Source organism: Enhydra lutris, unplaced genomic scaffold (assembly GCF_002288905.1).
Source record: "Enhydra lutris kenyoni isolate GAN:26980312 unplaced genomic scaffold, ASM228890v2 scaffoldscaffold4, whole genome shotgun sequence".
NCBI lineage: Eukaryota > Metazoa > Chordata > Mammalia > Carnivora > Mustelidae > Enhydra > Enhydra lutris.
Genome location: NW_019154088.1, coordinates 35,226,756 through 35,251,894, shown reverse-complemented (window position 1 = coordinate 35,251,894; position 25,139 = coordinate 35,226,756). Strand labels below are relative to the sequence as shown.

The following is a 25,139-nucleotide window of genomic DNA, read 5'->3' as shown; positions in this document are numbered from 1 at the left end:
CAACAGAACAGTGTGTTCTCAGGCTGAAGAGTCATCTGCTATCCCAACCATGCCATCATCCCTAGGATGGCTGGCCTCTAAGATGTGGCTGGAACTGGGGAGGATGACCTTGGCAGTGCAGCTGGAATCCTCGTCACCATAGTCTCTGGAAGTCTCTTCTCAGGGTTATCTGAGAAATCTCAGAGTTACAAATAGTAATAGCAACAATATGTCATATGTCAGGCACTGTGCTAAGCGCTGAAGTCAATACAGTTTTTACCTCCCATCACACAGATAAGGACATTGCTAAATCAAGATTATCATTCTGGGGGCACCTGGGTGGCTCAGTGGGTTAAGCCGCTGCCTTCGGCTCAGGTCATGATCTCAGGGTCCTGGGATCAAGTCCTGCATTGGGCTCTCTGCTCAGCAGGGAGCCTGCTTCTCTCTCTCTCTCTCTCTCTCTCTCTCTCTCTCTCTGCCTGCCTCTCTGCCTACTTGTGATCTCTCTCTGTCAAATAAACAAATAAAATCTTAAAAAAAAAAGAGAGATTATCATTCTGACTCTGCATCCAACACTGTTAACCATTCTGTTGTTCTGCTTTTTGTTCTGAGCTGAGCTTATGGGGGAGATGAACATGTAGAGGAGGATCCTTTATTCTATCATCATTCTTAATATAAAAATAAACATATGTGGTAGTACTAAAATTCCTGAAAAGCCAATTGATTTTCCTTCTAAGACACAGGGATTTTTTTTTTCAGGTAGCATGGCTTTTAAAAAAAATACCACATATGTAAGATGATAAAGGAAATGGGTGCCTGGGTGGCTCAGTCAGTTAAGCATCTGCCTTAGCCTCACTGCGGTCCTGGGATCAAGCCCCACAATGAGCTCCCTGCTCAGCGGGGAGCCTGCTTTTCCCTCTCCTCCCTACTCTTGCTCTGTCTCTATCTCTGTCTCTCTCAAATAATAAATAAAATTTAAAAAAGAAAGAAAGTAAAGGAAAACCTAATCATACCCAGTTTAGTGGAAATCTTCATGCATATCAGTCATTAATAAACCCCTGTTATGCTGCCAGAATCAATGATCATCTGTGTAATCTTCCATATCCTTTAAAGGCCAGACATACCAAATTTGCCTATAACCCAACTGAGTATACAGTATTTCCAGATATTTTGGGAAATAATACATTACGGATTTGATTTCTTCACTTTTCATACGTAGCGTTATATGCGTCATGTAAAATGTGATACTTGCCAAATTTAAATGAGCAGATGCCAAACATGAACAGCTGTATCACGGGATACAGAGTTAATCATATTGTTATGTGGACAACTCCAGTACTCAAGAGAATATCCCCTTAACAGAAGTGCATAACTTGTAATGAATTATGTAAACCTGTTGTTAAATGGATAATCTTGGAGTTCATGGAAGTTAAATAATGTTCTTGATGCGCACAGTGTATGGAAGGCTAATTTGCTGTCTGGATGATACTTGAAATAGAAACTTAAGCTTCAAGTGAACCCCAAAATGGATAATTTGAATTTTTAAAAAATATTTAAATGTTATTTAAATGATAGGAAATATAAATAGCAAAAAAAAAAATTTCTTGAGGGTCATTCTACATAAAAATTTTTATATAGTTTAAAAGCAGAATTTGGTATTAGGAATCCAGGTTAAGTACAGCAGTCTCTCTGTCATCCTTTGTTAAGTACATTTCCCTACTAGCTGCTACTTCTAGGACTCAAAAATAAAAATGAACATTTTATAGTTTCTTAAAGCCGGGCAAGATTCTGAAAGAATGTAGCCTAATTGGTTTGTCTCTGTATTAAGCATATTTTACAAAATTCTATTTATTTTAAAATACACAATTTATGTATAGTGTTTATGAAATAGCTTTCACAGTACATCTCATCCCTAACATTTTCAGGTAATAATTTACCATAATCCAGATTATCTCAAAATATATCATTTTATTGCCTTTATCCCATATTGTTGAAATTACCGATCCTATATAATTATACTGCCACGTGAAAGTTTTTCAGCTTTCACTTCATAATTTTTTTGTTTAACTTCTGCTGTTACTCCTTTGGATCATGTAACAGATTGTCTCACTCTCGATTGTGTGATGTCTCTAGGCTTATCACAGATTCATTTCTAAATCTTGCAAAATAATGTGTTTCCTTTCCTATCATTGTTTCCTCTCTCTCTCCTTTCTGCCCTACTGGTCCATGCCTCCTACGTTCTCCTTTGGATTTTCATCTCATGACCTAATGCCTTGAGTTTTTTCTTCCCCCCATGAGGCAATGTTTGCACACAGCTGTTCTGTAATGTATAGCATATATTGGCTTGAGAAGGGAAATTTCACTTCTGTAAAGTGGTTTGGGATATACTTTTGTGCAAGATGCGATGCCAAACTGAACTGTGGACTGTAACATGCAGCCAGTTACCTCTGTTTGCCCCTCCAGGAAGCAGTTTACAGTTTTAATAATCATGATGCCCTGTTGCAATGGCTTCCAGAGTTATTATATAAACCTTTCAAGCAGGGATTATGTCTTCCCTATTTCTGCACACCTTTCCTGATACAATAAATATTTTATAAATGACAGGTTAAGGTGAGCCAGGGCCTTATCCACAAGTTAACATAACATCTCATGCAGTATATGTATATTTAAAACTTGAGCCATTTCATTTCCTTTCCAAGTTTGCTAATCTCACAGGAATATAGAATAACCAAACTATAAACTAGAGACCCTAGTAGGAAAGAATTTTTTTAGATGAAGTGCGATTAATTAGTCCCAGTACCGTTGTCGTTGGATGGTTAGCAGTATAGAAAAGGAGTCAGTTAATTAGGATTAAAACTTAATTATTTAGAGAAGGGAGCAGTAAGAATATTGTTTAAATATTTCAAACCCAGTATTGCTTTTCAAATTACAAAGAAAAAGATGTTACAAAAATATTTAAAACTCTGAAACTCTCTTTTCTGAAGTCTTTCATCCAAGGGTGCACATGTGACTAAAGCCCAATCAATCAAATGTCCACACCTCCTGCCTGCATGATTGGCCCAGAGATTCACAGGGGACCAAAGTGAGGCCAATCAAACCCCTGCCAGGGATTTTTCTGTTGTTGCCAGCAGAGGAGAGTTCTGCTTACCTCTTGCATCTTCAAGGTTACTGAGCAGGAATAGGGGGCGCTCCCAGGCAGTATACCTCTCCGTGTTGGGAAATCTCCATAGTAAGGGTGGATAAAGACAAGCAGAGACAAGCAGATGAGAGAAGGGAAGATAAAGCCTCAGAGCCAAGCATCCCAGCCATTTCCGTCTTTTTAATTAGGAGCCAAGAAGTGCCCCTTTTGTGCTGAAACTGATTTGTGTTGAATTTTGTCTCAAACAACCAAAGGAACCCTGACAAATTATTTTTGTTGGAATTGACTTCCTGCACGAATAAGAAAGCATTGTTTCTCTTCCACAGATTTCTCCAGCTTTTCACTGGTAGAGTAAAATAGAAAACATGAAGTGTGTGTTCATTCTGGAAAACACCATTTTAAAACACCAACACCTCCTTTTAAGAGTATCTTTCAAGTTGTGTGAAACAAATAATGAATAAATTAAACTCTGCAATGGAATAGACAGTATTGTTTCACTTTCTAGACAATGACATGTTAGACTTTTTGCTCATTTTAATAATTGTATTGTGGTCCAACCTGAGCCATAGCTTCCACATCAAGTTTAAATCTCTTTTACTTAAATTCAGTTTTCAATTGCTGGTGCTACAAAACCCTAAGAGAAGCCTTTGGGATAGCTTAGTGAACCAAGTGAAACTTCATAGCCCTGATCTCGGCACACTTCATAGTCCTGATCTCGGCACGCTTCATGAGGTCACCTTCTTTTTGAGAGAGAAGGGAATTCTCTTTCCTCCTGAATGGCAGGTTGAATTTAATTCAGAAAAGTTACCATTTGTGAATTCATAATATAGTTGACAACTGTGTGATGGTACTACTTGATTTGACATTTGTACATGTCAGGGTAAAGGTTAACTACTGTATCAAAGAGACCCAACAATACAGTGGCTCAAGAACCAAAAGTTTATTTATCTTTTATATAAAGTCCTGACAGTAATAGTTCAATTTACCACAGACCTCTGCTCCTCACAGTTACTCAGGGATACAGGTCCCTTCCAGTGGTTGCTCCACCATCCCCTGGGGCCCTGTCTTGTCATCTGTAACATACAACTTGAGTCAATACCACACCGAAGTTCCAGTTGATGGGAAGGGGAAATTAGGTCTGAAAGATGTAGACTCATAATCTTAGGCTCTCTGCTTCTCACCTTCCATGGGTGAGAACTTACATGTTCCCACACAGGAAATGATGCAAAATGCCATTTTTCTGAGATATCATGGGCCATCAATGAAAGACAAAATGGATTTTGGTGGAGCTCCAGTATTGTTCCAGGGATTATAAATACCCAGAATTATAAGAAACTACAAGTTTCTGCCATTGTTTCACAGGTCCCCTATATTACTTTTGTGTGTAAGAGGAAAATGAAGAAACTGATCCTTATATCATCAAAGTAGTACATGAAGAAATTCGAGTTATAAACATTACTCTTCACTTTTTATTTATTCAAAAACTATCTGAATTGGTCCAGCCACTGTGGGAAAAATTATGGAGGTTCTTCAAAAAATTAAAAATAGAAATGTCATCTGATCCAATAATTCCACCATTGAGTATTTACCCAAAGAGAGCAAAAACATAAATTTGAAAAGATACATGCACCTCTGTGTTTATTGCAGCATTGTTTACAATAGCCAAGATATGGAAGCAACTCCTATCTATCAATAGACAAATGGATAATGAATGGAATATTATACAGCCATAAAAATGAGATTATGCCATTAGAGACAATATGGATGGACCTAGAGGGTATTATGCTAAGTGAAATAAGTCAGACTGAGGAAGACAAACACCATATGATTTCACATATAAGTGAAAATAAATAAACAAGCAAACAGCAGAATCAGACCTATAAAAACAGAGAACAAACTAATGGTTGCTGGGTGTGTGTGTGTGGGGGTAGTTGGGCAAAATAGGTGAAGGGGACTGGAAGATACAGGCTTCCAGATAATGAATAAATCACATGCATAAAAGGCACAACATACAGATTATAGCCAATGATACTGTAATAGTGATGTATCCGGGCAGATGGTAGCTATACTTGTGGTGAACATAGCATAATGTATAAACTTGTTGAATTACTCTGTTGTATACCTGAAACTAATGTAACATAGTGTGAAAACTATACTTAAAAAAATTATCTGGCAGCTGAATGTAGTCCTTGAGTTAATACAGAAATCACATCTCTCCTATGAAATCAATAAAGTCTGAAAAATAGATAATATTAATTTACCTTTTTATGGATTACAATGCCCTTCACAACATTATGTTTACTATTCTGTGTTTTCAGACTTTTGGGCACCCTGTAGAGTTCCAGGGTAAATTATCTTAACTTTAATCTTCATCTACCAAGAGATTTTTTGAGTGAGGACAAATTTTAAGTTGCTTGATAAAAAGTTAGGGCTGCTTTCCCAACAGAAGATGACAGAGTCTTTTAAAATATGTGTTCCATTAATTATTATGTAAGCTTTCCTCAGCATACAAATATGAATATATCTGTGTTTGAGAAATTTAATACTGCAGATTCAAAATTTTTTGAAGTAGTTTTTTTTTTATTGTTAAATAACTCATCTTTGGAAGGCCGTGTTTTTTGTATAATTATTTTAATTAGCATTTCAATTTTTTTACATTTCTATGTGATGTACATTGGCCAATAAATGTATTAGCCTCCTAAGGTGCACACATTCGGCTGATTGTCAGATCTTAGTTTAATATTTGTCAAACCATAATCTCAACGGAACCTTGGAAATCAAATCAAAACAAAGAGCGAATGTACTGAATCTAGTTCAGGGAATGGAGAATGTACTATCCATCAATGTAGTTGTTCTTCACATACTTGGTATTACTCGATTACAGGATCAGAGTTTGTTCATTCAGGATTTTTATTCAATGTACAGATGATGTACCATACCTTGTGCTAGACACTGAAAATACAGAGAAAAAAACCCAAATTTTAGTTGAGTTTAAAAATGGGACTTAGTAGATATCCTAATATTAACTCCATCTCTTATCTTTCCAGCTTTCTCTTCTAGTATCCTGACTCCAACAAAACCAGCCACTGCTCTTACTGCCATATCCTCATCCCCGTCATGTCATCACTTCCCTCCTTTCTAGTTTAAAATCCATGGTCAACCATTGCAATCACTTTTGGGCACACATTCTTTCCTTTGCCCTTTCTCATTTCGTATTCATTTGGCAAAACCTCATCTTGGTTAAATCTTACTCTTTCTGCACCCACACAGCTGAATGGGGCTACAGAAAAGACACTTATTATTCACAGCTGCTGGCTTCAAGTGGACTCAGTGCTACCCAGTAATCCTATTACACTTTCCAGGTCCATCCCTTCCTTCAGAATCCCATAGATGACTATTTCACATCTTTTCTCTAATCTCTCCAATGTTCCCTTCCTCATTCTCACTCTTAGTTGATGATCTTGCTTCTTATTCTGAGAAAATGGATGCAAGCAGAAGAGAAACAGCATCTAGAACTGTCCTGGAAAACCTATGTATATAGTAGGCACTCAAAAAAAAAAAAATTTGGTCAATAAAAGCCCTCCTGGATGTGAACATGTCCAGTAGATTTAATATACAGTAGCAAAGACATATCCCATAGTGCTCACTGGGATGGAAGCCATGGAGGCAAATATCATTTCTAGTGTGTTAGTGAATTAAGAATTATAACTGAAATCAAACATTAATTATTATTTGGATAATGATTGTATGACTAGTAATATATTCAGTGCTATTACAACTGAATATCTGTGATATGACATTTATCTGCCTTTGTGTTTATGTATGTCTTACACTTAAATATCCAAATATTGTTTTTATTGGTACTTAATTTTGTAGAAACTACAGTTTCATTTTTGCAAATTTTTCATGTGGAAATAAAGATTAATTTGTATTTAGTAGAAATCCTATGTGATGGATCTGTATAAATGCCACATAGCTGAAAGAGGAGTTCTATAAGATACCTAGGAATAAACTAACCAAAGAGGCAAAGGATCTGTACACAGAAAACTATAGAACACTTATTAAAGAAATTGAGAAAGACACAAAAAATTAAAAACAGCATTCCATGCTCATGGATTGGAAGAACAAACATTGTTAAAATTCCTTGCTACCCAAAGCAATTTACATATTCAGTGAAATCCCTATCAAAATGCTATCAGTGGGGCGCCTGGGTGGCTCATTGGGTTAAGCCTCTGCCTTCGCCTCAGGTCATGATCTCAGTCCCGCATCAGGCTCTCTGCTCAGCAGGGAGCCTGCTTCCCCTCGACCCCGCTGCCTGCTGCTCTGCCTACTTGTGATCTCTCTCTCTGTGTGTCAAATAAATAAATAAAAAATATTTTTTAAAGATTTTATTTATTTATTTGACAGACAGAGATCACAAGTAGGCAGAGAGGCAGGCAGAGAGAGAGAGGTGGAGGCAGGCTCCCTGCGGAGAAGAGAGCCTGATGCGGGGCTCGATCCCAGGACCCTGGGATCATGACCTGAGCTGAAGGCAGAGGCTTAACCCACTGAGCCACCCAGGCACCCCACAAATAAAATCTTTAAAAAAAAAAATACCATCAGCATTTTTCACAGAGCTGGAACAAATAATCCTAAAATTAGTATGAAACCAGAAAAAAACTCCAAATAACCAAAGGAACTGAGAAAGAAAACCAAAGCTAGTGGCATCACGATTCCAGACTTCAAGGTCTATTACAAAGCTGTAATCATCAAGACAGTATGGTACTGGCACAAACACAGACACATAGATCAATGGAATAGAGAACCCAGAGATGGGTCCTCAACTCTATGGTCAACTAATCTTCGACAAAAGAGGAAGGAATATCTAATGGAAAAAAGGCAGTCTCTTCAAAAAATGGTATTGGAAAAATTGGACATCCACATGCAGAAGAATAAAACTGGACCACTTTCTTACACCACACACAAAAATAGACTCAAATGGATGAAAGACTTAAATGTGAGACAGGAAACCATCAACATCTTAGAGGAGAACACAGGCAGCAACCTCTTTGACCTCAGCTGCAGCAACTCTTGGCTAAAAATATCTCCAAAGGCAAGGGAAGCAAGAGCAAAAATAAACTATTGGGACTTCATCAAGATAAAAAGCTTTTCCACAGCAAAGTAAAGCATTGTAACTTCATCCAGCTCTTTTTTTCACGGTAACTAGTGTTTGTGACATAGAGATGAGAAAGAACTAGCTACTTATGAACTAAAAATCTGAATTCTTCTCTTAGCAAGATGCTATGTATTTGCCTGAGACCTTCTTCCTATTTCTAGACTTCTGTCCAATGACCAAGGATGAAGCTGGCTTTGTAGCCACATTTCCTCTTTTTAAGGTGCTCATACCTTTGGGCAGAGGAAGGAAGCTGTTTTATTCACATTTCCTTCTCTTTAAAGGCATTTTATATACTTCTGAAAGTATTTTCCCATCTTCCAACTTAATCCACACCTCTTTTTCCCTGGTGTTTCTCTTTGCATTACCAGATGTATTAAGGACCATATATAGCACTTAGCTTTCCACAAAAGACCAACATATCTGAGAATTAGTCCACTTACCCAAGTGCACTTTGAGCTTGCTTGGAGTCTAATGTAGACATAAATATAATGAAAAAGAAAGAGAAAAGATCATTTCCTTTGAGTTAAAACACCAAACAGTAGTTTTTAAAGATGGTACATTGAGCTGAAATTGAGTTTAAAAAGTTAATATAACAACTTTGTTTACAAGTGAGATTCTCATTAGTTTCGTAAGTTTGAGTCTTTCTCTGCATGTGAAGTGTAATAAAAACCCACTTATTTTTGAACACTGCCTCAACTTCTCTTCCTCCTTTGTACATGCTCTATCTACTATGATCTTTAGACCTCAATGTATACATCTGTTATACCTCTAAAGTGTATATTTCTAAATTCTGAAGTCAATTAGATAATAAACTCTATACAAACAAGGGATATGCATGGAGGAAATTATTATACTTCCTTCAGATACCTGCTAACAGCCACTGCTTAGTTTCTTTAGAAAAATACATTCTAACAGTAAACTTCTATGAAAATATTCACTTCAGATTTTTCAAGGAAGGCTGTGGCCTGCCCAAAAGCATAACTTTTAACAACATCTTTCAAACCTGCCAAATCACATTGCCTATTCGGCCAATTCAGTGTGCAGAATATTAATTTATTGTGCCACAAAGGTAGTGCACCTTAACTCTTATTAGGGGAAAGCATAATATATTTGATTTCCCTTTATGAGTCTCACATTGCTTATAATTCAGTGGGGCTACCACATTTTCTGGGCAGGCTATCAAATAGGATATTGTAATGATTTGCTTGACTAGTAGAGTAGATGAAAAAATATCAGTTCTGTCTATAGCAGTTCTATTTTTGAATTTCAGATTTGCACAGTTTGAAACCATTTATTCCTCTGTGGTTCTCTTTAAAAAAATAAAACAATTCTTTTATATTTTAAAGAGTTAAACACATTACACAAAATCATTTAGGGTAGTGGTTAGATTAGGGTAAAACTGAGAGAACAAAAGAGAAGTCTTCGATTTGAAAATGCCAAAAAAGGGGCTACAGTACAATGTGAAGACTTGAGCTTGATGAAAGGAAAACATAGGCTTTACTTGTAACTGACATCCTGGGGATACTTGACAACCTCAATTTTTGTCTGCACTGCTATTCCTTTGCAGTTCACAGAGATGTTGAGATGCTTTCTGCTTTGCAGAATGTTACTTACTGGAATTATCTTTGGAATAATCCAGTTCTACTTGGAGAATAGATATGGACTCAGAACCTATCAGTGGACTTGCTATTTTAAACATTATTATGGATTCCTTGAATGACTGAGTGAGTTCTTGTTCGGTATACTAAATTCTTAAAACTTTATCTCTATATACCATGAGAAAGGAATCTTGTTGTAGCAGACTTATTTTTTTTATATAGTTTGGTTTCTTTTTTCAACAAATATTTATTGAGCTACTTCTAGGTGTCAGGCATGTTCTGAGCATTTAGTGCATATGAGTGGACAATATAGGCAAAGATTTCTACCTTGGTAAAACTTTTATTCTGCTGGGAGAGACAGGAAAGAATAAATGTAATAAGAAAGTAAACAATGTACTATGTTAGAAGTTGATACAGCCTATGGAAAAAGGCAAAAACTGAGCTGCATGAAGAGTTTCATCAGTGCTGGGGTGAGGAAGGACAGACCTCCATGGTAGTGGTCAGGGTTACCGACCATGCAAAGCCAGTTGGGCAAGTAGAGACTTGGGGAAGAGCTTTCCAAGCAGAGGAAATGGGTGGTACAAAGGCTAAAAGCTGAAGTGGTCCTGGCAAGTTTGGGAAACAGTGATGAAGCCAGTGTGGCCAGAGGGGAACAAGTGAGGTGGGGGAGTAGTAAGAGAATTGGTGAGAGAAGGAGTGCAGGCCAGGATTGCATATGGCTTTTCTCTGGGTGAAATGGGGAGCCATTGCTAACCAGAGGAATGGCATGAAATGACTTCCACTTTAAAAGGATCACTCAGGCTGCTGGGTGAAAACAGATGGAAAGGGTCAAAGGTGAATGGAGGGAGACCTGTTAATGAGGTGCTGCAGTTAATCAGCTGAGAAATGATGATCATGACTTGGACCAAGTGGGCACAGTAGAGGAAGTGAGAGAAGGTGGAAGTCTGGATATATTTTGAAGGAGAGCCAAAGGGATTTCCTGATAAGTTGAAATAGGGTTTTGAGAGAAAGAGGAGTCCAGGGTGAGTCTAAGGTAGAATAGGTTGGTCTTCGCTTTGTTTTGTTTGGTTTGTTTTTGTTTTTGCTCTCGTTTTTTGTTTTTGTTTTGTTTGGAGTAGGGGTAGAGAGGAAGAGGGAACAGAGTCCAGTTTTAGGTATATGAATTTTGACATGTCCGTTAGATATCCAATCACAGATGCCAAATAGGCAATTGGATATATAAGTCTGATTTGCAAAGAGAAGTTTGGATTGGAAATGTAAATTGCTAAGTTGTTAGCAGCGATCCTAGACAGTAACGTGACTTTGAGAGTGGAGGGCACCCACAACTCACCAACAAGACAGAGGTAGTCTCTAACCTTATTGAGATCTGATCTATCTCGAGGCATTCATGTTGGAGAAAAATGTCCATTTCTTTTAAACTGCTGCTATTTGAGTTTTTTGCTGTTGTACCTGAACCTGAATCTAACTGATACATGTGCCCTTTGTTGTGCTCCCACAGTGTTACTATATGGCACTGCAAACATCTGTTTTCTTGCCTAAAAGCTCCATGAGGATGGAGACTCCACTTGCCTTATTCACGTTTGCATCCCATCATTTCACATAATGGCTGGCACGCAACTCCGTAAGCTCAATAAAAATTTGTTGAATAAATGAATTAAAGCTGATTAGGACTAAGGCACCTACCATTGCGTCAGCTCATTCTCAAGATAAACTGAACTGGCAGCTACTTATTCTGTGTTTATTTCACTGGTCCGAGTATTATATGAGTAAGCAAGTAAGGCCAAGGGATATTGGTAAAAATTATATGAAATAAGGTACACTTAGTACTTGGATACAGAATTGCAATATTGTTAATCACATACCCAATGTTTAGGTGCTTCATAAATGTGAGAAGGCAACCAATCGATCAGCACCTGATTGATTACCAAGGGATTCTTAAGGTTTTTGTGCATGCAGGGTATTGTGCTAGGCGCTGGGGACATAGGCTGAAGCAGCATCAAGGGTGTCTGAAAGGCTGATGGATTCCAAAGGTGGGCACAGATAAGACATATTGAGAAGGGACTTACACGTAAATGGAAAACTTTAACAATTCAGTTTCTGGGGGTCACGTCCAGGCCTATGGCAACATGATTCATCCTGTTCTATTTTTATGCCTATCTCCATAAAAAATAACCAGGAGTTGTTAAGATGGCAGAGGAGTAGGGGACCCTAAGTTTTTCTGGTCCTTTGAATACAGGTAGTTACTAAATCATTCTGAATACCTATGAAATCAGAGATCTGAGAAAAGAAGTGCTGCAGTTCTACAAATAGCAAAGTGACCACTTTTTGGAAGGTAGGAGGTGTGGAGACTTGAATTTGGGGTGATATATCAGAGGATACGGTGAAGGGGAGGGAGCCCACTTAAGGAGTGAGGCGTGAATTCGGGACCTTCAGAAGTCTGCTACAGCGGGAGACATCCCTGGCTTTAAGGTGCTCAGGTGGTGAAGGGGGGCAGAATCCCAGGTGGAACACCGTAGCCTCAGGATCCCCAGGGTCACAAGAAGAACGGGAGTGCCTGAGTGTAGCAGAGTTCCCAGGCATCGAAGCAGGGAAGCCAGCTGCAAACAGTGAGTCTAGGTGCAACTTTCTGCTGGATTTTTGCTATAAACTGCAAACCACTGCTTGGTCCTGCGACCGCTTTCGGGGCATGGGACCAGCAAGAGGCAGAAGCATGGTGAGATCCCCCTCCTGCACTGCAGGAGTCAGTAATATTTGGAGTTTTGAAGCTCAGTCGGGTGCCCAAGATCAAAATACTTGATCGCAGGCTGGGTGAACTCAGAGTTGGGACAGAAACCGGGAGATGAAAGTGATTACTTTTCTGTGAGGGCTCACTGAAGTGTGGGGGGCCCCCAAAATTTAGCTCCAGGGCTAGAGAGCGGGATGCCACCATTTTCATCCCGCCCAATGGTGCTAAAAGCCTTCAGAGAGCAAAACAGTACCACCTAGCCCAATTCAGAGCTGCTTACAGTGAGCCCGGCCCCCTTGTGAGGGAGGTACATTTCTGCAAGGGCAAGGGCACCTGAGAAACAGCGCAACTTCCTCTCCCCCACCCCCCCAGGAAGACCAGCAGGAACAGCCGGCCAGCACCGAGTATACTGATCATAGAGAGCTGCAAAGCTTCAGCTCTTGGAGAAGGCAGGATATAGCATTTGTGGAATTTTTATTCTTAAGTATGATTTTTTCAGTTATTTTATTTTTTCAATTCTTTTTTCAATTTTTATTTTTATATATGTTATGTATATTTTTGTTTCCTCTCATTGTATTTTATTTTATTTTTAAATTTTTATATAGATATAAGTTTTTCTTCCTATCTTATCTTGGGATCTAGTTTCTTTTAACAAGCAGACCAAAACACACCCAGGGTCTAGTTTCTTGTTTTGCTTTTTTTCTTGTTTTGTTTCATTTTTGTTTTTTTCTGGTTTGTTTTTTGTTTCTGTTGTTGTGGTTATTGTTGTGTTTTCTCTTTCTCTCTTCTGTTCTCTTCTGGACAAAACAGAGAGATGAGACAGAGAAATTCACCCCAAAAGAAAAACAGGAGGTACTACACACTGCAAGAGATTTAATAAGGGTATAAGTAAGATGTCTGAACTAGAATTTAAAATGATGATTATAAAGATACTAGCTGGGCTTGAAAAAAGCATAGAAGATGCCAGAGAATCCCTTTCTAGAGAAATAAAAGAATTAAAATCCAGTCAGGCTGAAATTTAAAATGTTATTACTGAGATGCGGTCCCAAATGGAGGCTCTAAAAGTGAGGATAAACAAGGCAGAAGAGAGTCAGTGATACAGAAGATAAGATGATGGAAAATGAGGAAACAGAAAAGAAGAGAAAAAGAGAACTACAGGATTACAGTGGGAAACTTAGAAAACCCTGCAATTCCATAAAGTGAAAAATACAGACAATAGGAGTCCCAGAAAAGGAACAAAGGGAGAGAGGGACAGAAGATTTATTTGAATAAATTATAGCTGAGAACTTTACTAATCTGAGAAAGGAAATAAGCATTCAAGTCCAAGAAGTACAGAGAGCCCCCCTCAAAATCAATAAAAATAAGTCAACACCTTGGCATAGAAGACTGAAGCTTGCAAATTTCAGAGATAAAGAGAAAATCCTGAAAGCAGGTCAGGACAAGAGATCCTTAACCTACAAGGGTAGAAACCTAAGGCCAGCAGCAGACCCATCCACAAAGACCTGGCAGGCAGAAAATACTGGCATTATATATTCAGGATGCTTAATGGGAAAATATACAACCAAGAATACTTTATCCAGCTAGGCTGTCATTCAGAATAGAAGGCGAGACAAAGAGTTTCCAGGACAAACAAAATCTAAAGGAATTTGTGCACACTAAACCAGCCCTGCTAGAAATATTAAATTCCTTTAAGTGAAGAGAGAGCCCAAAGGTAACATAGACCAGAAAAGAAGAGAGACAATCTACAGGAACATAGACTTTATAGGTAATATGATGGCACTAAATTCTTATCTTTCAACAATGTCTCTGAATGTAAATGAATTAAATTCCCCAATCAAAAAACATAGGATATCAGAATGGATTTAAAAAAAAAAAAAAGACCATTGATATGTTTTTTACAAGAGAGTCACGATAGACACAAAGACACCTCCAGATTGAAAGTGAGGAACTGGAGAACCATTTATCATGCCAGTGGACATCAAAAGAAAGCTGGAGTAGTAATCCTTTTATCAGACAAACTGGATTTTTTTTTAAAGATTTTATTTATTTATCTGACAGATCACAAGTAGGCAGAGAGGCAGGCAGAGAGAGAGAGAGGAGGAAGCAGGCTCTCTGCCAAGCAGAGAGCCCAATGTGGGGCTCAATCCCAGGACCCTGGGATCATGACCCCAGCCGAAGGCAGAGGCTTTAACCCACTGAGCCACCCAGGTGCCCCAACAAACTGGATTTTAAACCAAAGACTGTAAAAAGAGATGAAGAAGGGCACTATATCATAATAAAAGGATCTATCCAACAAAAAGATCTAACAATTTTATTTATGCCCTTAACTTGGGAGCAGACAAGTATATAAACCAACTAATAACATACATAAAGGAACTCATTGATAATAATACAATAATAGTAGGGGATTTTAACATCCCACTCACAGCAATGGACAGATCATCTAAGCAGAAGATCAACAAGGAAAGAAGAGTTTTGAATGACACTGTGGACCAGGTGGACTTCACAGATATATTCATAACATTTCATCCTAAAGCAACAGAATACACATTCTTCTTGAATGCACATGTAACATTCTCCACAATAGATCATGTACTGGATCACAAATCAGGTCTCAACTGGTGCAAAAAGATTGAAATTATACCTTGCTTGTTTTCAGACTACAGCGCTTTAAAATGTGAAGTCAATGACAGGAAAAATTTTGTAAAGACCACAAATACATGGAAGTTAAAGAACATCCTACTAAAGAATGAATAGGTCAACCAGGAAATTAAAAAACAATTAAAAAAATACTTGGAAACAAATGAAAATGAAAACACAACAGTTCAAAACCTTTGGGATGCAGGAAAGGAGGTCCTAAGAGGGAAGTATATTGCAATACAGACTTTTCTCAAGAAACAAGAAGAGTCTCAAAAATACAATCTAACATTACACTTAAAGGAGGTGGAAGAGAACAGCAAAAAAGCCTAAATCCAAACTGAATAAAGCCTAAATATCCTTAAATAAAGCATAAATATCAACTCCAACGATACAGAAATTTTTAAAAAAAGGGCAGTAGAACAGATCAATGAAACTTGGAGCTGGTTCTTTGAAAAATTTAATAAGATTGACAAACCCCTAGTCAGACTTATCAAAAAGAAAAAAGAAAGGACCCAAATAAATAAAATCATGAATGAAAGAGGAGAGATCACAACCAACACTGAAAAATAAAAACAATTATAAGAACATATTATGTGCAATTATATACCAATAATTTAGGCAATCTGGAAGAAATGGGTGCATTTCTAGAAATGTATTAACTATCAGAACTGAAACAGAAGAAATAGAAAACCTGAACAGACCCATAACCAGCAAAGAAATTGAATCAGTAATCAAAAATCCCACAAAAAACCAGAGTCTAGGGCTGGATGGTTTCCCAGCAGAATTCTACCAAACATTTAAGGAAGAATCAATATCTATTGTTCTGAAATTGTTTCAAAAAATAGAAATAGAAGAAAAACTTCCAAACTCATTCTATGAGGTAAACATTACCTTGATCCCGAAACCAAAGACCCCAACAAAAAGGAGAATTACAGATCAATATTCCTGATGAATATGGATGCAAAAATTCTCACCAAAATACTAGCTCATAGGATCTGATCATTAAAGGATCTAATCACTGAAAGGATTATTCACCACGACCAAGTGGGATTTCTGGTCTGCAAGGGTGTTTAACATCCACAAATTAATCAGTGTGACACACAACATTAATAAAGGAAAGGACAGGAGCCAATGAGTCTTTCAATAGATGCATAAAAAAAATTGACAAAATGCAGCATCCTTTCTTGATAAAAACTCTCTGAAGTGTAGGGATAGAAGGAACATATTTCAATATCATAAAAGCCATGTGTGAAAAATCCACAGTAAATATCATTCTCAATGGAGAAAAACTGAGAGCTTTTCCCCTAAGGTCAGAAACACAACAGGGATGTCTACTCTCACCATGCTGTTCAACATAGTACTATAAGTCCTAGCCTCAACAATCAGACAACAAAAAAGAAATAAAAGGCATCGAAATTGGCAAAAAAGAAGTCAAACTTACACTCTTAAACGACAACATGGTACTCTATGTAGAAAATCCAAAGGACTCCAGCAAAAAATTGCTAGAACTGATACAGGAATTCAGCAAAGTTGCAGAATATAAAACCAATGCACAGAGTCAGTTGCATTTCTACACACTAACAATGAGGCAGGGGAAAGAAATCAAGGAATCGATCCCATTTACAATTGCAGGGAAAACCATAAAATATGAGTATTTATATGAATAAACCTAACCAAAATGGTAAAGAATCTGTATTCTGAAAACCATAGAACACTTATTAAAGAAATTGAGGAAGACACAAAGAAATGGGAAAACATTCCATGCTCGTAGATTGGAAGAACAAATAGTGTTAAAATGTCATTGCTAACCAAAGCAATTTACACATTCACTGAAATCCCTATCAAAATACCATCAGCATTTTTCACAGAGCTGGAACAAATAATCCTTAAATTGATATGAAACCAAGAAAAAACCCCAAATAACCAAAGGAACTGAAAAAGAAGACCAAAGCTAGTGGCATCACAATTCCAGACTTCAAGGTCTATTACAAAGATGTAATCATCAAGACAGTATGGTACTGGCACAAACACTGGCACATAGATCAATGGAACATAATAGAGAGCCCCGAAATGGACCCTCAACTCTATGGTCAACTAATCTTCAACAAAGCAGGAAAGAATGTCCAATGAATGGTGTTGGGAAAATTGGACAGCCACATGCAGAAGAATGAAACTGGACCACTTTCTTACACCATACACAAAAATAGACCCAAATGAATGAAGGACCTAAATGTAAGACAATAATCCATCAAAATCTTAGAGGAGAAAACAGGCTGCAACCTCTTTGACACTGGCCGCAGCAAATTCCCGCTAGATGCATCTCCAACGGGAAGAAAAACAAAAGCAAAAATCAGTTATTGGGACTTCATCAAGATCAAAAGCTTTTGCACAGCAAAGGAAGTAGTCAACAAAATGAAAAGACAGCTGACAGAATGATAGAAGATATTTGCATATGACATATCAGATAAGGGGCTAGTTTCCAAAATCTATAAAGAACTTATCAGACTCTACCCCCAAAACACAAAAAATCCAGTCGGGAAATGGGCAGAAGACATGAACAGACCTTTCTCCAAACAAGTCATACAAACGGCCAACAGACACATGAAAAAATGCTCCACACCACTCAACATCAGGGAAATACAAATCAAAACCACAATGAGATACCACCTCACACCGATCAGAATGGTGAAAATTAACAAGTCAGGAAATGACAGATGTTGGTGAGGATGTGGAGAAGGGGGAACCCTCTTCCACTGTTGGTGGGAATGCAAACTGGTGCAGCCTCTCTAGAAAACAGTATGGAGGTTCCTGAAAAGGTTGAAAATAGAGCTACCCTATGACCCAGAAATTGCCCTACTATGTATTTATCCAAAGGATACAAACATAGTGATTTGAAGGGGCATATGCACCCCAATGTTTATAGCAGCAATGTCCAGAATAGCCAAAATATGGAAAGAGCCCAGATGTCCATTGACAAATGAATGGATAGAGAAGAGGTGTTTATGTATGATTATGTATGTGTGTGTGTATATATATATATATGAATACTACTGAGCCATCAAAAAGAATGAACTTTTGCCATTTGCATCAATGTGGAAAGAACTAGAGGGTATTATGCTAATGGAAATAAGTCAGTCAGAGAAAGACAAATACCATATGATTTAATTCATATGTGGAATTTAAGAAACATAACAGATTAACATAGGGGAAGGGAAGGAAAAATAAGATGAAAATAGAGAAGGAGGCAAACCATAAGTGATGCGGAACTCTAGGAAACAGAGGTTTGCTGGAAGGGAGGTGGGAGGAGGAAAGGGATAATTGCATGATGGGCTTTAAGAAGGCACTTGATGTAATGAGCACTGGGTGTTAGATGCAACTAAAGAATAACTAAATTCTACCCCGTGAAACTAATCATAGAGTTTATGTTCACTAAATTGAACTTAAAGAATCACAAAATAAATAAACATGGTTTAAAGCAAAAAATAGTAATCATCATCACCATCATCATCACCATCACCATCATCATCATCATCATCATCATCATCAGAGTCTCATAGACCTTAGATACCCAATAGAGGACAACAAGCAGCCATTCTCACCCTGAGTCGATCTGGATTTAACTCTGAACTCTGAGTGAAAATCAAAACCTCTCTATCATTTCCAACATATCTATTCTTTCTGCTTCTAATGCAGAAAGATGTGGCTAACTCGAATTCTATAAAATTATTTGTTTTGATTAAAAGCAACAATGAATGAATAACTATGGGATTCTGGACTAAACACATTATATTTGGCAATTTAAGTCATACTTTCCTATTGGCCAAGTTATCTTTTAGCAGGTATTTTCATAGATGGGCATTGACTCGTTCAGACTTAGAGGTACACAGGACATCAGGCTATCTATGCTGTCATGATGAGAGGTGGGGCTTTTACTGGTAACCACAGGGTAAGGGTTGGAGCCTCAGTGCTCACAGGTTTACATGTGACTGTGTAATTGAGAGCAGTGGGAGGATTACTAGACATATTACTAATTCGTGGGAGATCGTGTTAACAGAGGCTAATATCTCACTTCTGCTTAAAATCTCAGAATGTCTTCAATGAAGATGGAATACAGTAAGAATAAGAAAAAACAACCAAGAAGCTATTTTTTTTTTAATACCTTTTACTGGCTCCTCATGGACTATGGGATGAATTACAAGTGCCTGAGCATGAATCTGACCGTCACCTATATATATACATACACTTAGAGCCTCATCTCTTGCTGCGTCCTGCCCTTAACCCTCAGCTACTGCAATGTTCATCATGTTCTTTCTTATTTCCTTCTCTTTGTGTGCAGTGTCCCCTCCATGCCTGATACTTATTCTGTCCTCTTTCAGCCTCGAGGCCCTTTTCCCCACTTCACCCAACCCCAGACTGGCTCAGGGACATCTCTGCTGTGTCTCCATAAACTCTGAACATTGCACCTCCTTCCATGATTTACTGTTCTTATGCATCTGTTCCCCTCACTAGACTCCATTCTCAACACTAGACACCAGTGTAAGTTTGTTGGATAAAATGGATAAAATGAATGTTTCAGGGCATTCTAGAGGTTAGAAAATAATTTTAAGTAACCCGAAAACTGTACCAATCTAATGTAGTATCTACTTACTACTGGAAAAGCCCATTAGCAAACAGGAAAGTAGAATAATTTTGCAAATACGTATAGGTAAATGTGAACAGATTCTTCAAATTCTGCTATTACTTTTAATAAGTTGTTGGAATTGTTGGTTCTTTTGGTAAATTTCTTGAGAGATACACCAACTGGGGCTATTTGGTGTTTAATATTTTCTTTGTACTCTAATGCCACATCAGTGAAGAAACTGCGTACTCCTTTGGCAAACTGATTCTGAGTGTCTTATTCCTTTATGTTCATGAGATGCACATAAGTGCATTTAATAGGGGAGCCTGAGTGGCTCAGTCACGTAAGTGGCCAACTCTTGCTTTTGGCTCAGGTCGTGATCTCAGGGTTGTGAGATCAAGCCCCACATGCAGCTCCATGCTCAGAGGGTCTGCTTCCCTCCCTCTCCCTCTGCCCTACCCCTCACTCACACTCTCTCTCAAATAAATAAATAAGTCTTTAAAAGAAGTACACTTGATAGATGTTTCTTGCAGTGCTTGATAAGAAGGTATTTTACAAGTCTGAGTTTCCAGGGTAAATCCTATTTATGGGATTAGAACTTTATCCTCTTGTAGCTAATATAATAAAGATTAAGTTAGAACTATAAGTAAAACTTATAGGCGTGCCTGGTTGGCTCAGTTAGGTAAGTGTCTGACTCTTGATTTCAGCACAGGTCATGATTTCAGGGTTTTGAGATCAAAGCCCACTGAGGGTGGAGCCTGCTTAAGAGTCTCTCTCTCCCTCTCCCTTTGCCCTCTGCTCCTGCCCCCTTCTGTTTCTTTCTCTCCCTCTCCAATAAATAAATAATATATATAAATACATGTGTATTTATATATATATAATTCAAGAATAATTACATATAGAATATGAGACCTTAAGGTTCTATAGACCATTTACCTTTTCACTTTACAGATAAGGAACTAATGCCCCCAGGGGTAAATTATCATTCCCTGAAAGCATCAGGATAAGAATCTTACTTCAAGGGGAATGTATATTTTAAAGCAAGAGGAAGTGCATTAACACTTTACCAGTTTCAAGGAAGAAACGCACCCATGCAGTCTTATTCCTGAAGTTAGAGCAGTGCGCAGAGGCTCTTGGTTGTGCCTAGCGATTATGTTGCCCCCCCCCCCGACCCCAACCCCCCCACACCCCCACCCCCCACACCCCGCCCAATGCCTTCCTCTTCCCATCTCTAGGCAATGAGACTCTGATTGGGTCAGTGATTTGGTTACCAACAACTAAGGAGCATTCCTGCTGGGAAACCTGTGGCACAGACGTTAATATTGGATCCTGTTAGTTTTAGTCAAAGTAAGACAGTTGTTTCGGGTCAATACGTAAGGCTTTGTAAACTGTATAGCAGGCTTAAGCAGGAAGAATTCCCTAAACTTCTGCGGAAGGAAATCAGGATTTCAGGTAGGTGTGGGACCTTTGTGCTTCCTGGACCTCACCAGTATGAGGCTGTAAAAGACACTCATATGTCTAAGTATGGAATGGGAGAGGGGAACTAAGTCACAGCTAAGCTCAAATTGAGTTAGTTTGCAAATGGAAAGAGTGGTAAATGATCTGCCCTTAAGAAACTATCCATAAATACTATGGCCTTTGGGCAAATCAACAAACACTATCAACCTCTGTTTGCTTATCTTCAAGTAAAGATGATGATAATACATACTTGCCTGGGGTCCCTGGGTGGCTCAGTTAGTTAAGCATCTGCCTTGGGCTCAGGTCATGATCCCAGGGTCCTCGATTGGGATTCAGGCTCCATGCTCAGCGGGGAGCCTGCTTCTCCCACTGCCTGCAGCTCCCTCTGCTTATGTGCTCTGTCTCTTTCTCAAATAAACAAATAAAAAAAACTTTTTTTAAATACATACTTACCATGTGCCTGGGTGGCTCAGTTGGTTAAGCAACTGCCTTCACAGCTCAGGTCATGATCCTGGAGTCCTGGGGTTGAGTCCCGCATCCGGCTTCCAGCTGCACAGGGAGTCTGCTTCTCCCTCTGACCTCCTCCCCTCTCATGCTCTCTCACTGTCTCTCTCTCTCTCAAATAAATAAAATCTTTTAAAAAAAAATGCATACTTACCTTGCCTAGTGGCTGTGCATACTAATGATGACATGTGCTAAATGACCATCACTGTATAGGGGCTGAAAGTAAGATAACTACTATGATTATTACTACTGCAAGACTAAAATTATGCTGTAATCATTTGTACTACCCTAGTACATAAAACTACTTTTACTGCTACTGTTGTTATGTGCCAGTAATTTGTAACTGAGCAGTCTTCTCTGCTCAGACAACAAGAGAGAGGGCTTTACAAATGATTTGCAAAAAGGTATAGAAATTCTTTCTTGGTGTGCAGTGGTTAAGATCATGGGCTTTATGGGGCTACTATGTAGTACTATGAAGTACCCATGTACTTCTTAGCTGTGAGATCTTAGACAAATTATTTAATCTTGTGTGCCTTGGTGATCTCATCTGTAAAATGGGGTAATAATACCTCCTCTCACAATAAGCTCTTGTGAAGATTAAATGAGATAGATTTACTCTAAGTACTGCTTAGAATACTGTCCAGCATGCAATGAACACTTAATACACGTTCTCTATTAGGCTATTAACGTATTAAATGTGTGTGAGATCCTCATAACTACCTCTTGAGATAACAGACCTCATTATCTTTATTTCAGGCCTTCAAACACTGAGGCTACAATTTATCATGAGTGGCAGTGGTGGGGGTGCTGAGAGAGCTTCTCTCCCTTCATTCCTCCTTTTCTTACCTCCTTTCCTTTGACACGTATTTATCTATCCGACTGGAAGGGTACACAATAATTCCTGTCTACGTGATTAGAATTTTGGACATCTGATCCCTTTTTCATTTTCTTTTCCCCTACAGCCTCACCTCCATGCCCATGGAGAGTATGTCTTTTGCTACTAGTCTCTAACTATGAGCTGTCATTACCAAAGCCCCAAGTTTTCATTTGAATCTTTATACTTGAGAAATCAATGGGGGTCAAGGAAACAAGAACCAGTGTTTACATAAGTGTTTATTGGACTTTTCTTTATTATCTTTCAGGTCTTGTAGAAATTTGCCTGATGCACCCACTCGATGTGGTGAAAACCAGGTAAGGTTCTGCATGAACAAGTTTTATTGACTTTGGCTGATATCCAAATTTAGATCTGTCAGAACACTAAATGCTAGAACTTGTCCTAGGCTGGTAGCTTCTCCCAATAATGGCATTTATATTTACTTCTTAAAGAAAACGCTATTTGACAGATAAAATGTGAAAAGGGAAAAGCATTTTTGGTTAGAGGTCATCTGAAGGTATACGATATTTTACTGCCTTCACACGACAACCATAAGGTATGATTTGTGGCTAAGTTGGTAAACGAAGTAAATTTATCAAAATGACACAAAAACTAAACTTTAGTGAATTATGACAGCAGACTTTCATTTGGCATTGCATGTAACAGATTGTTATTTAGTATTCAGCATTTTGGTGTGAGATTCCAAAATTTCAAGTAAACTCTTCAAATGGTGCTTAAAGAATTTATTCCTACAACTGTTTGGCAGTGCAAAATGTCGTGTTTCTAGGAAAATGCATTTGCTCTTGCAGAAAGACACAAATCAGGGCAATGTTTTAAATCTATTTACCAAGTGAAAAAAAAATCATGTGGGTTTTAATATGATCTCGAGCATTTTTTAAAAAGCTAAATCTGTGGCTGAATTACTGAACTCTCTATTTTCTAAAATTAGAAGCTGTTAGAGTTGAGTCAAAGTTTCCATTTGTTTGCATTGTGAAAACCCAGGAGCAGCATACCTAGGTTGGCGCTCCATAGCACATAGTGCCTTGCAATAATGGCGGTGGAACAACCGAAGTTAGAAAATGCTAAGTGTCAGGCTTATCATTGAATGGACATGTTGCTTAATTTGCCTAAAGAGGCAGCAGAATCTTAAGCTGGGTGCTGAAAGCAAGGGAAAGTGGCTGTATCGTGCAAATAATAAGAGCTAGAGGAGATGAGAAGTTGGCCCCTGTCTTAGTCAGCTCAGGCAACTGTAACAAAATACTATAGACTGGGTGGCTTAAGCAACAGTCGTTAATTATAGTTCTGGAGGCTGGGAAGTCAAGGATCAAAGTGCTGGTCAGTTTGGTTCTTGGTGAGGGCCTGCTACCTGACTTATAAACAGCCACCTTCTTGTTGTATCTTCACAGGAGGGAGAGAGGCAGCTCTGCTGCATCTCCCTCTACTTATAAGAGTACTAATCCCATCATTGGGGCTCCACCTCATCTAACCTCATGACCTCATCTAAACTTAATTACCTCCCCCAAGGCCCCACCCCCAAATACCATCACACTGGGATGAGGGCTCCAATATAGGAATTTGGGAAGACACAAACATTTAGTCCAAAACAGCCTCAAATCACCAAACCCACACAGAGAAAGAAAACTATAAAACTACTTTCAACTGTAAAATTGCATGTACTCCCTGGATCATCTTTGTATAGGGTTCAAAAACAAAAAGCAAAACTCACTGGCATTTCCTTCTTAGATTCCATGCTAACTTTGAAAAGCCAGAATAGTATTGCTAGCCTCGTTGAGGAATAAATTGTCTTTCTTAAGGGTCATTTTCTAAATTCTAAAGTGTTCAAGTGAGCATACAGGAAAAGTAAGAATGATTTAAATAAGATAAGATATTGAAATTACAGTTACTCATTCATTCGGTCAATCATTCATTCATTCGCTTGTTAAGTATTTAGTGTCTTTGGGTTCCAAGCAAGCTCTGTCCTCAAAGGACAGATGAGTTGGTACAAATTTTTAATGAGTTAATATAAATTTCAAAAACTGTATTATTTCATGGTGCTGGATTTGAATAGAATATTTCTTAGAATGGATGTGCCAAGTTACTGGGGCTTTATATCTTCTTAGTTATATGGATATTTTCAAGAAAATGGCATTCATTGATTGGAATTAGTCCTATGCTCTTGTCTAACTTCAGTGGGAGTGGCGGGTGGAATATAATTCTTCCAAATGCCCTAAAAAGGAAGGGAATTGGATATGGGATTATGTTTGACCTGCATAACAATAAAAAGCATATTGAATAAGACTTATAATCATAGAGTAAACTGAAAGTCCAAAATAATGTGCAATTGACTTTGCAACAGAAGTAGAATGTGCGAAGATTACGAGTAATTATCACTGGGTAGAACACACAGGTGATAGGGAATGGACAGGACAGACTTAGATGCTGAAATCTC

At 38.2% G+C, this 25,139-nt stretch overlaps 1 protein-coding gene across 1 annotated transcript in view; it reads left to right on the top strand.

Annotated features, from left to right (window-relative positions):
• Positions 1-25,139, top strand: part of LOC111140618 (solute carrier family 25 member 21) — a 504,394-nt gene that overhangs the window by 290,762 nt on the left and 188,493 nt on the right. The window contains exon 2 of the mRNA XM_022492811.1: positions 22,959-23,007. Within this exon, the coding sequence (XP_022348519.1) occupies positions 22,959-23,007 (49 nt within the window). The remainder of the gene's footprint in view (positions 1-22,958; positions 23,008-25,139) is intronic.